The following is a 13,246-nucleotide window of genomic DNA, read 5'->3' on the forward strand; positions in this document are numbered from 1 at the left end:
CCATGCGGAGTTCATAGGAGCTGTCCTTAGGACGGTGTACTCTCTGCTGCCTTGCTCTCTCTGGTACTTAGTAATTGATTTTCTGATGTAGGTCCTCTGTACCAAATCATATGTTTATGGACTTAGAAACTCTTCATTGAAAAAAATATATGTTTTGGGAGTTAGTAGATTTTTTTTTATCGATTCTAAATGCTAAAAATTTATTTGCTTGCACCACAATGTATCTAAATAAAAAGTCCTCATCAATTGATTTTTGAAAGCGGATTTCAAACTCTTTTAAATTCTGAATAAAATAGATTTTTTTTAGGTTTTTTTTTTAAAGAAATTTTTCACTGAAAAAGTAAATTATTTATAAAAATTTAATTTAGCTAGTAAAGGGGCACCTCATTAATAATTTAAATTTTAGCACAAAGTGATCATTAATCGTTTTTATTTTGTTGAACATATCTAATTCACCATGCTGTGTTGACTATAAGATGGACTAAGTGGTTTTTTCAAAGAAGTATTCCTTAAAAAAAAAAAAAAAATTACCTTTTCTTATAAAATAAAAAAAGGGTGATATTCTTTTCTTACAATCAGCTCCCGCCGATTGATAAGGAATTTTAACAGCTTTATAAAACAAAAGAAAATTAAAATCGGTTAAAAATTTAGGTATTATTGGCATTCTTAGCGAATATAAGCTCACGCAGATTAGATATTCATGAATGCGAAACATTCCCATATCTATAGATACATGCACATTAGACTGCATAATTTCCCATACAAAATATTTCGGAAAAATATTAAGATTTACGTGAGCTGAACCGATTTGAAAGTACCTCCAAAAATGGAGTTTTTTTATGAATAAAAATAGTTTCTTAAAGATGTTTTTTGAAAAAATCCCCTCAAATGACAAAACGGTTTAAGTTTAAAAAATTTGCATAGAAATATTAAAAAAAAATTAAAAAAAATTTTTTTACGGAATCGTAATAATGAGATTTTTGATGCTGTTTTTTTTAACTTTTTTTATTGTATTTGTATTTTCAAATCGGTCCAGCTCGCTTAAATCTTAATCTGCCTTATCCTGAGATTCGCGTGAAAAAAAATCACCCGAAAATTTATCATCCTTCCATAGTAAATACATGGAAACCAAAAGTGAAAAGTGAACCGGTTCGGCGAAAATGAAGTTCATGATAAAGTTCAATATTTTTCCGAATATTTTGGTGGTCGTCTTAAAATATAATACATTTTGTAATCCCGGCGGAAAACCCGCAACTTTTTTTTTGTGATGCAGTCTAATGCACATGTACATATGTACATACATACATACTATTTACATATCGCACCCTAATTCAAAAACAGTCGCAACTAAAAGCTTTTAAAAATTTATTTTCTCCCATAAAACAGTTCACAGGCCACATTTTTATCTTCTGCCAAAATTTCTTCTTCATGACTATCTTCTTTAACCGGACAAATATTAATAAGATTACATACTTTTATTTTGCTTGCGTTGCTTGTGCAGCATCAACAGTTTTTTGCCACTCCTGGGCATTTGGGATTTTTTGAGTTGTGACGGTTTTTGATTTAGGGTGCGATATGTATCTATATATGTAAGTAAATATGTATGCGTCTAAGCAGCTGTAATGTTAACCACCTGTTCGATTAGCTCAGATTATTCGTTCAAATTGCTGACAAAGCCTTTTAAAGTTGTTTACACCCTGCCACATACACAATACATACGTAGGTACATTGTTTTTGTTTTGAAATATGCAATAGTTATTAGCCAAACCTGTAAGCACCGCTTCAATTCCGCGCAGCCACCACCCAACTGCATTTGTTGCTGCGTTGCATTGCAGCAGCAATTCTTGATTGTGGTGATGTTGGCGGTGGTGCTCGACGGGGGAGAAGTGCAACGCGATCGGCGATTTATTTACATAAAAGCCTGCAAATTCACCACCACCTCCGCCAATAACAGCAACGCAGTTGTGCTTAGAATAAAAACAAAAAGAAAAAAAAACAATAAAATTCAAATCACTTCATTTCCACAATAGAACTCAAAGAGTGGTGCCAATGCGTCCACCAACCGATCCGAACCGAACCGAACCGAACAACACCACTAAGCTGATCGACTATTACAATGTTTTCCGCGAGTCATGGGCAACATTTTGTTATTATTGCTCGCTGCTTACCACTGTTGGCTGTAAAAAAAAAAAAATAAATGGGCTAACTGTGGCGGCTACATATGACCACATTTCCATGTTCGCCGTCCGCCGTCTGACCGGGCGCCCCATTCTCTTCCAGCCATTTATACATATGTTAGTATGTGTCTTGTTTGTTGGTTGTTGTTATTTTCGTTTTTCGTGTTGTTGTAACTATGGTTGATTTCAGCTTTCTGCTGGTTGAGTTGTTTTTGTGAAATTGTTAAGTTTGTCGCTTGCGGTTCGTTGGTGGTATAAAAGCGTCCGACTCGTTGATTTTCTTTTGAGTACGCTGTTCTGCTGCTGGAGTCTGGTGCAAGTGCAAATTCGGTTTTTCATTCAAATGCGAAAATCGTTAAGCGTACAATATTTGTAGTGCACCATCATACAGCAATTACAAAAACAATAACAAAAAAGCAACAAAATTATATTAAATAATATTTTTCGAATGTTATAATTTTGCGAAAATTGTGTAAACGTAAAATAATTGATAGCTAAGCTGATTGATGAACTTAAAAATTTCGCGTTTAAAAATTTGGAAATTCATTGTGCTGGTTTTTGCGTTGTAAACATCAAAATATTTTCGATCGATAATCAACACAGAAAAAATGAATAAATTGGTAAGGAAAAAGTGAAGTGCAATTACATTTAATAAAAAAAAAAATTTTGAAAGAAAAATTAAATTTTGGTGTATTAGATGATGTAACACCTCCTAAATTTCGAGTAAATTACGAAAGACTCCTCCGATTTGTGTCATGCACCTTGATGTTGTCACACAAACGGGGAGGAATCTATAGTTTTACGCCGACTTCGAACGGCGATTGTATTTTTATGAGAAGCTGTTTTTCATGGCAGAAATACACTCGGAGGTTTGCCATTGCCTGCCGAGGGACGACCGCTGTTAAGAAAAAACCTTTTCCTATATTTTTTTGCAGTTTGCTTTGACCAGAGCTTGAACCCAGGCCCTGCGCACTGCGCACCTCTACACTGCAGCGGCCACTATATACATATGTATGTCAAAAACGTTGTAAAGCGTATATAGCTCATTGATACATCGTCGTCGGCACTCGCTGCCATGTATGTATGTGTAAAGGACCGCCCAATCAATAGATCAGGACGTGCATAATGAGAGACTTATCGATTGTGATTTCCATCCCCTGAGAGAGGACTTAACTGCTCAATTGCCTACTAAGTTCAAAGTATGATTTGCTGTCACTAGCGGCTCTGAAAACAACAAATTATAGGATCGACATTATTATCGCGGGTCTTTTTCAATATTTCATGTATGGCGAATAACTGGTATTTGGTGGATTTATTAGTTCTAAAGCCACACCTATATGACGCAAGCCGTTCGCATACATTATAATGTAATAATAATTATCGATAAGACCTTTTAGAAACTTCATTATTTTGACGGAGTGCTGTTGCTGTTCCAAACCCGTCAAGGTGAGAGAGAGGTACATCGACTTCATCATCGTCGACTGGGTACTTTAGCTCTTCGCTTTTGGCAAAATTTTTGCCATTGCTGCCGTTTATATGGATGTAGAATCAGATCAGATAAGCTATTTTTGCTGTGCTTTACCAGGCAATTCTGGCTAAGATAGTATGTAAAAAGTTATTCTAGTGCAAAAGTCTGAGAAAAAAGCTCTCTCATTCACCACTCGTAGTGAAAAGCTTTTTTTAAGAGAAAGCACTTGTATATTATTTAGTTCGAGTCGCTTTTTTCATTTTTAGTTAAATTTTCTTTTAATTTTTAAGTCTAATTAACAAAAAAATGAATTGTTATGATTTTTTTTCTTTCCCTATTTAGTTTTCATTTAATGTTTAGATATTATTGGTTTAAAAAGAATATTTTTTAAAATCTCATTTAAATTTTAGAAAATTATTTTATTTTTTCTTTGTTTTTAGATCAACATTTCTTTCATTTTTGATTTTATTGTTTAAAAATTAAAAACATTTTTTAACTTCCTTATTTTATTTATTTCTGCTTTTGTTAATTTAATTTAGTTTTCCTTCGTTGATTTCATTTTCTTTAGTTTTTGATTTTATTGTTTTAAAAAGAAAAAAAAAACATATATTCAATTTAATCTTAAGGATCTTATTTTATTTTTTTGCCTTATTCCATTTAATTTTCTTTCAATTTGTAAGATTTTTTATTATTTCATATTTATGTGCTATTTTTTTCTGTTGTAATTTTTGTCTTTTTATAATTTAATTTTTAGATTTTATTGGTTTAAAAAAATATATATAATTTTATGTTATTTTAATTTCGCTTAATTTAATTCAATTGAAAACAACTTATTGCTAAAAGGCGAACAGCATAACGCTAAGACCTCTCGATAGCAGATCATTCAATTAGTCTTTCGAAAGACGGCAAAGAGCTATCAAGATAGTTGCCGGAAGACTCTTGTCTTTTGAAAGACTGTGGTGAGTTGAAAGACAGTTTGCATTTCGAATTGATCCGGTTTTGAAGAACATTTGTGGTATGTAGTTTCCCATTTTTAGGAACTACAGTTTTACGCCGACTTCGAACGGCGATTGTATTTTTATGAGAAGCTGTTTTTAATGGCAGAAATACACTCGGAGGTTTGATATTGCCTGCCGAGGGACGACCCTTAACAGTGGTAAGATATATTTTTTCTATATTTTTTTGAGATGTTGCTTTGACCAGGGCTTGAACCCAGGCCCTGCGGAGTGGGCCGTTGGACCCAGTTTAAAAGTAGGTTTCGCACCTTACAAGGTAATCCATGTTTTCTTTTAGCTTTTAGTACCATAATCGTTAGCATGACAAATGTTGTCTATTACTACGTTTATACGCATGCATAAGTCGCTTTAATTCATTTCGCCGCGATTCAAAACATATGTATAAACTGAATTTCAATTCGCTTTGAAAGAGCGAAGTGTTTTGGCTCACACTCCATTTCAAATCGGTAGTTTATTTCTCCAGACAGTTAGAAAGAGTGTATAAACACCGCTATCACTCAAAGCGAATTGGAGATCAGCTGTTCCGCTCAAATTCCAAATAATCGCATCAGTATTTAAAAGCTGATTAATAATAATCGTTCTTTTTCTTTGCCACGATTTTATAATGCCGAATAAAACTAGATTTTTATCACTTTCCATTATGTTAACTTATAAAATGTCAAATGAAAACAGCTTATTTTGTTTGCTTTTGAAGACGGTTACTTTGATGCCGATATAAAGCCGTAAGTATAAACACTAGAGCGAAATGTGTGCGGTGTCAATGCGCTTTCAATTAAGTCGATTATTCTGTGCGTATAAACGTAGTATATGTTTTACTATAAATGAACGCCTCCGATTACAACTTACTAAGTCCGTTTTAAAATTATGTTCCACCGAATATAAATACCACAGAATGCCCGGTATCTCCGAGCGATTGCTGTGCATTTTACGAATCTACTTTATTTGGCAAAGCGGCATAGAAGTATGTACATATTTATGTCTGATAACAAATGTATATTCTTACTTACCTAATTCGGCCATGCCTTTGTTAAAGTAAGGCAAATTAGGCAGGGAAGTGGTAATGACCGCCGGGCCAGGAGTAAGTTGTCGGTAAAACATTATTCCGTGATTATATTTCCTGCTAGGTATGTATGTAACCATAAATAAATAAAGAATATATTCGCATGCCTTCTTTGCTCTTTTTTCTTAAAACTGCAGACCAAAACTTACAGAATAATAATAATCCAGTTTTACCTATTCGCATTTTATGTCTAGTCACAGGTGACAATGCGGAAATATGTAACAGCATTCCAATTCTAGAAAAAATAGGTAAATATGCGTGGAATGCGAACAACTTTAAGTAACCCTTTCAATCTAGATATATCTTTGTTTGTATGTATGTAAGCACGCCCGCACACAAGCAATTCAAGATACGCAATTACTACTATGTGTATACATACAATGTGTATACAATTTACTTTTATATGAAACAATAATAACTGCCTTTCAAAAGAACCAGTTATTTCAGAAATTTCGATTGACTCACACTTGCATAAATAGAACAGGAATTTTTAAAGCCAAAGAGAAGTATGTAGGCGCATAAGTGAACAATATGCAGGCAAATGAGTATACAAGTAGTGATGTATAACTACCTGTAAGAGTATACGTAATGCGCTTAAATGAGCATGCAAACTTACATAAATGAGTGCACTCATATTAATACATATCTACTATTAAACTTATACTTATGTAAGTATATACTTATGTAAGTATGTTGTTATGACCAACAACTTGTGCCAGGGCATGGTTAACACGAATGCAGCAGCAATGCGTTCACGTTGAGTATAGTACTGCGATTGCCATAAGCGTTTTATGTACATACTTATGTACTTATGTAAGCACAAGACGGCCTTGAGAAACTTAACACGCCTGTTGCAAGCCAATAATCCCCTTCAATTTCATGCCGCCATTCTTAAGTTGTTTCGCCAATTAACTGGTGCAAAGTAGGCAATAATGAATGTTGCTGCGATTACCTATTAGTAACTTGTAGGCATAAATGCATAAATGTGTTTGTAATATGAGCTTCGAATTGGCAATTATTGCTGGCATTAGAGGTATATAATACATATTTTAATAAGTAAATAAGCGAATCCAATATTAAAGCTATGATGTAACTACTTGTTACTAATGGTGGGTATAATTTAAATCATACTTAAATACTTATTTGACGAATTTGATTTACATAAGAGCCAATCTTAAAAACATAAATAGACAGTGGCCTCCTCTTTAAAAAATGTTGATTAATTAAATTGATAAAATATATGACACACATATTACAATCTGGGTATGAAAGTAATGAGGGGTTTATGAATGCTTAATTTGGTTAATATTTCTGAAGAGGGTTGCCACATGTTTCAAAACATCAATTCAATTTAATTTAAGTTATAAGATAAAATATAGCAGTAAGGTTATCAAACTAAAGAGGTCAAAATATTTTTGAAGAAGGTGCCAACCTGCTTGAAAAATTAAATTAAATTGATAAGATAAATTAAATATTACAATATAATCAAAATAAAATTACTTCAGAAAGTTTAATTTGGAAAATATTTTTAAATGCGGTTCGAATCTTTTTGAAAAATTTTATTTAACCAAGATTGCAATATAAATGAATGTTATAATTTGGGTATAAACTAATGAGGTTTAACAAAGCTTAATTTGGATAATACATTTGAAGAAGGCAACCATGCTTAAACAATTTAATTCAATTATCTTATAAATTATATATTATTAAGAAAGCTTAGTTCCGAAATTATTTATGACGACCTTGATCACCTGTTTTGAAAACTAAAGTAAATTAAATTGATAAGGTAAATGAGAGAATGCAGTATGGTCGTCGAAAAAGAAAAATATGTGCACCCAAAAATACGAGGAAAGCACAACGTCGAACTACTCTCTAGCATGGGTTGAATTTGGTATCTTTGCGAAACTGATAAGGCTGTGTAAAATGACGTTGAGTAATACCATCAGCTCCGTCAGAATAGGGAAGGACCTGTCCGAGCCGTTTGATACCAAACAAGCTTTCAGACAATGTGACTCTCTTTAATGTGATATCTTTCATCTGATGTTGGAGAAGATTATAAGAGCCGCAGAATTCAACCGCTCTGGAACGATTTACTAAAATAGTGTGCAGTTGCTGGCGTATGCCGATGAATCGACATCATCGTATCCGAATTTCGTTTACTTGGGAACCAGCATCGATAATAATATCAGCATCGAAACCCGAATCCAAGAATCATGTTGCCAACAAGTGCTACTTGGGACTGAGTAGGCAAATCAGAAGTAAAGCGCTCTCTCGTCGTACAAAGATCCCACTCTATAAGTCACTCATCATGCCCATAGTGGTATATGGCGCAGAAGCATGAACAATGACAACATCCGATGAGGCGGCGCTTGGAGTATTCGAGAGAAAGATTTTGCGGAAGATTTTCGGGCCTTTGTGCGTTGGCGATTTTGAGTACCGCAGACGATGGAACGATCAGCTGTATGAGCTTTACAACGACATAGACATAGAGCAGCAATATAGAATACAGCGGCTACGCTGGCTTTACCATGTCGTGGGAACCCGCTCTTGGTAGTAGGAAGTGAGAGGCTCCCACTGCGATGGAGCGACCAAGTGGAGAAGGACTTGGCTTCATTTGGCATTTCCAATTGGCGTCAATTGGCACGGAAGAAGAAGAAGAAAGAAGAAGAAGTAGATATGAGCAGGAAATAATGTTACTCATACGCCATGTACATATGAGAAAACTCTTTCCTGCTCATACTTCATAAAAAGTGTGTAGTGTAGGGCTGCCAGATTTGTGTGACGCAAAAGCGGGAATTTTTTTTTTAATGCCCTATACCCGAATTTTCGTTTCTACACACATACTTACATATTTATTACTCAAAAGGTACCCACCATGCAAAATATGAGAAATAGGCAACAATCGTCAATGGCAACAAATTGGCGACTCACCGATTTATTGCTGTGGTGACAAATCGGCAACATCACTCCGTTCATGTCAATTTTGAATAAAAAAGTTCTAAAAAATTCCGAAACTTATGAATATGCCGTCAATAGTATTGGCCAAAAGCATCTAAATTATGCCCAAGGACAAGATTGAAGAAATAGGAAGCCTCACAGCGAGAAAATTAATTATTTCCGATTGTAAGTTGCGATTTGGTATACAAAAAAATAAATGAAGTATTAAAAAGAATAAAATTATTCCAAATATCGCCTGAAGCGATAAGAAAAGGACTCATTCAGGTAATAAGAAAACGACTCGCCCAGGCGTGTTGCCTTCGGCGGACGTTTTAGAGCGACCGGTAATAGGAAATCGATTCGATGGCAATATTACCGGCAATAAATTTGTTTCCGAGGGCGACACGTTTTCTTATTGCCGGCAACACAAATTGTTTGGTGGGGTAATATTTAAAAATTTTAGAGAGAACACAAATAAAAAACACAAACACAGAATAATAATTTTTTGACTTTTTCCAGTTGAATTTTAAATTTTTTCATAAAAAACAAAAAATATGGGATAATTAATTGGTTACTCAGAAACTATTAGGTCTATTTAAATATGTATGTGCGATTTATGAAGAATTTCGTTAGCTTCCATCTGTTACATTAGGTATTAAAATTATTAAATTGGTTCGTAGGATATGCATTATTAAATGTAACCACTTTTCGTTTTAAGCTCAATTGAAATTTAAAAAGAACCCAAATTATGTCATCCAGTATTATTAGCATTTTGCATTTGTATTGCTTTATTGAATTCAATTCAACACAATAAAAACGAATATTTTCTGCACAGTTTTGAATTTTAATGTGCTTTTAATAACATCATGTATTCTACGTTTAAGTTAAGGGGATTTGGCTTCGAAAAAGGCTGCAGGTAAAGAGGAGGACGTTGGAATTGTCCTTTTTTAAATTGGCATCTAAGAAATTACCTTAAATAACCTTTATATATTTTTATGTATTTCGGCATAATAAAAAAAAGATTGTATGTACATACTTTTATTTTGGTGGCATATTGTAGTATATGAATGTACAACAATGACAAAGATTCAAAGGCCCCATATGGTTTTATTTATTTCGACCACAAATCCACTTAAATGTCTTTAATTTCACACTCTGATAATACAGTTCTTCGACTAATGAGATTGTCATGCAAAATCACTAGTACTATTGCAACAAATTCAATATACATATCGCACGTTTAATAATATAGAGATGTAACTCAAAATTTACGATTTTGGAGATTTCATATACAATTAGTAAGCTTGATAAGTAGAATATGTTCAGCCGAACAGATGACTAAACTTCCCAAAAATGGCGAAGATACATACATATATGTATTTACATCTGTATTTTTGTATACCAACTGTATCAATAGATCAAACTTTGATTGCCTTTTCTTACAAAATTGAAATTTTGAAATAATTCTGTATATTATTAAACGTACGAATGTACGTACAAACATAGTGGTTAAATTTCAAGGGCAGCCGCATTGCTGAGAGCAGTTTTGTCATTATTATGAGCAATTACACAGTGCAAAATATGAAAAAAATTTTAATCTCTGTGGTCTCAAGTACATATATTTCTGACAGGTTATAGAAAATAAGACAAGCATTTTACAAAATTTTTGTATCAATATTTTTTTTCATCTTATGCCACCACAAAGTTTACAGTACTTATTTTTTATGAAATTCTGAGATATTTAGGCAAAAATCATATCTGAAATCATCCAAAACAATTCTAGGTGCTAATAACCCTTCTTTTTAAATGTTGTTTATATCTTTATCTTTAATTGCAGATAGAGAACTTGAAAATCCGCTTTATAATTTTTGTTTTATAAGCAAAACTGTAAATGTTTAATATTTTTTTTTATAAAAGCCTAGCAAGTTATACAACAAACGAAATATATCTACAAAAGTCCACATTTCAAACTTTGTAAAAAAAAAAATTATAAAAATTACAAACTTTTTACTCAGAATTTTTAGAAAATCTTTTCGTATGCAGTTTTATAGCCCATTAAATTTTATTGTATGAAGTGCAAGCTTCAAGTGGCTACAGAATTCCGGTGCTAGGCATTTTTTCCATGTAATAAAAAATATTTCGAACATATGTACTTTGTGTGGAAAATAATTAGTCACACCGTCAGCAAAAAAATAAAAATAATAAAAATCAACGAAAAATCAAGCAGAAAAATATTATGGGACTCTAGTGATTATAAATTGCTTTCATTTTGCTGCACTGTGTTATAGCAGAAATTGTATTACAAACATCTTTGAACTTAAAGAAAACTTAAAGAAAAACTATTTGCTTCTTTTTTTGGCGTCATTTTGTACTTTATTAAGTTATGTACAAACATACATATATACCACTCGCTTACTATCCAATTTCTTCTTGTTACAGTTCATATTCACCTGCTTCATATTGGGCAGCCAATTTCAACAGTCATACCAACAAAGTGACTATACAACACCAGTACCAATATTGAAACAAATCGATCGACACAACGACGATGGTTCATATACGTATGGCTACGAAGCGGCAGATAGAAGTTATAAAATCGAAACAAAATATCCTAATGGTGAGGTGTTTGGTAAATATGGCTATCAAGACGATCAGGGCAAGCTGCGTGAGATCGAATATGGAGCTAGCAAGCGTGGCTTTGAACCTGCTGGTGAGTTATTGTATTGCTTATCAACTTCAAGCTTGCCTTTTCACGCATTACATACGCATATTTTCCTCTCATCACATTTTAGGCAGCGACATTAATGTGCCACCTCCAACACTCACCAACCACAATCCCTATCCGCTAGGTCCGAACGAAGTCGACGATGGCCAGTATCGCGAAGATCCTGCCGTCTATTTTAAAGATCAAAAATTCAATCGTCCACCAGTGGCAGCAAGCAAATTCAGTTTGGATAATTTGCATCAGCCACAGCGCCCACAATACAATCCACCAGCGCCACAATACTACAATCCACCACCACCACCACCGCCGCAGCAACAGCAGCCGCGTTATCAACAATTCGGTTTTCAACATCAACCACCGCAGTACAGACAACCACCACCACCACCACCACCGCCGCCGCAGCAGCAGCCCTACTACCAGCAGCCCCAATATCAGCAGCGCTCATACCAGCCTCAGTCGCAGTATCCATATGGCAGTTTGCCGCAACACCACCACCCTGCGCTGAAGAGTCTAGATATCTGGAGCGGTTCGTATAGTATCGATTACACGGGTCGACGCAAGTAGATGCCGCCGATGCATGGAATGCGCGCCGGAATGTGGGTGGTTTGGCATTGACCGTAAATTTCGAGGTTTTGGCGGTTAGAGTTTGTGAAGCGGGACGAATTGTGGCGAATGCGGCAAAATCGTCAACATAAAGACTTGTACTGATTTCGTTGATGACACCAATCAGTAAATAAGATTTATTTCTTACTTGTAAATACTTTTGTACTTATGTAATTTTATAATAACGCCGATTACTTAAGGCGAACGAGTCGAAATATATGTATATATATTTATTCATAGTTTTATATTTTAAATGTCATGGAAGTGCATTAGTAATTCTGCAGCGAGATCGCTTTTTTAGTATTGGCTTTAATGAAATAATTTCCATCACACCACCTGCATTGGTATAATATGAAAAAGTCATCTGAGCCTCTTTATTGTAATTCGTTGCTGCTGGTTGTAAGGCTCCTACAGCTTGTGATGCCATCTACATCTAGACGTCGCCTACGCGTAAACCCTCGTAAATCCTCTGCAAAATCTTTCACTCGAATAATCCAAAGATCATCGAATCAAATATTGTGACCAGGGACCGCAACTGTTACGCATCTTTTTTTCAAAAAAGTCAAAGTTTTCGATTAAGAATTCAGTTAACATTTTAATTTTATTTTTTGCCGCTAGAAATATAAGTTAAATTTAATAAATTTTTTTCTATAAAAAAACAGTTAATATTTGACTTTTATTTTTTCGTTAAAAAAGTTGCTAACATTTGATTTCTATTTGTTCAATCAAAAATAACACCTTTATTTTTAATATAAAAAATTGCAGTTAACTATATTATTTCATTTCATCGCATATTTGCCTTTCCTTGCATAAACGACTAGTATCTTACTAAGTAGCATTAAGATGTTTCTGACTTAAAGTGTACAATCAGATGAAATAGCGATTAAATTTTGACTTTTATTTTTAATCGAAAAAATATCAGTAAAATTTTAATTTTACCGGCCAAAAATAACTGTTGACTTTTTTGGAAAAATCGAAAAAAAACTAAATCATTTAAGACTAATATTCTACGGTAGTTTTTAGCCATTTGAAAGTTGCACTTTATTCTTACTATGTACATAGAATTCAATGGGCTACAAAAATGCATACCCCAAATCTTTCTGAGGAATCTAATTACAAATCTCGAAATTTTTCCAAGAGTTTGATAAATTTTTGTTCAAATATTGCAAATTTTGGAACTTGGGTTTACACGGATTTTATTAAAAAATATATATTTTTAATAAAAAAATAACTAAAATTAAGTAACAAAAATCTTCTCAA

The 13,246-nt window shown here is 33.7% G+C and overlaps 1 protein-coding gene and 1 long non-coding RNA gene across 2 annotated transcripts; one reads left to right on the top strand and one right to left on the bottom strand.

Moving 5' to 3' along the window:
* Positions 1 to 1,768: 1,768 nt before the first annotated feature.
* LOC118753610 lies at positions 1,769 to 2,101 on the bottom strand. Its single transcript, XR_004994824.1, has 2 exons — positions 2,064 to 2,101; positions 1,769 to 1,967 (listed from the first exon to the last, which is right to left on the bottom strand). It is a non-coding gene; the product is annotated as an uncharacterized LOC118753610 (long non-coding RNA).
* A 309-nt stretch (positions 2,102 to 2,410) lies between these two features.
* LOC118753608 (altered inheritance of mitochondria protein 3-like) lies at positions 2,411 to 12,225 on the top strand. The gene is made up of 3 exons (XM_036488488.1): positions 2,411 to 2,797; positions 11,098 to 11,368; positions 11,451 to 12,225. Exons 1-3 carry the CDS (start codon positions 2,786 to 2,788, stop codon positions 11,945 to 11,947), a joined length of 780 nt encoding a protein of 259 aa, XP_036344381.1. The 5' UTR covers positions 2,411 to 2,785; the 3' UTR covers positions 11,948 to 12,225.
* The last annotated feature ends 1,021 nt before the right edge of the window (positions 12,226 to 13,246 follow it).

Source organism: Rhagoletis pomonella, unplaced genomic scaffold (assembly GCF_013731165.1).
Source record: "Rhagoletis pomonella isolate Grant_MI unplaced genomic scaffold, Rhpom_1.0 Rhpom_scaffold_02665, whole genome shotgun sequence".
NCBI classification, from domain to species: Eukaryota; Metazoa; Arthropoda; class Insecta; order Diptera; family Tephritidae; genus Rhagoletis; species Rhagoletis pomonella.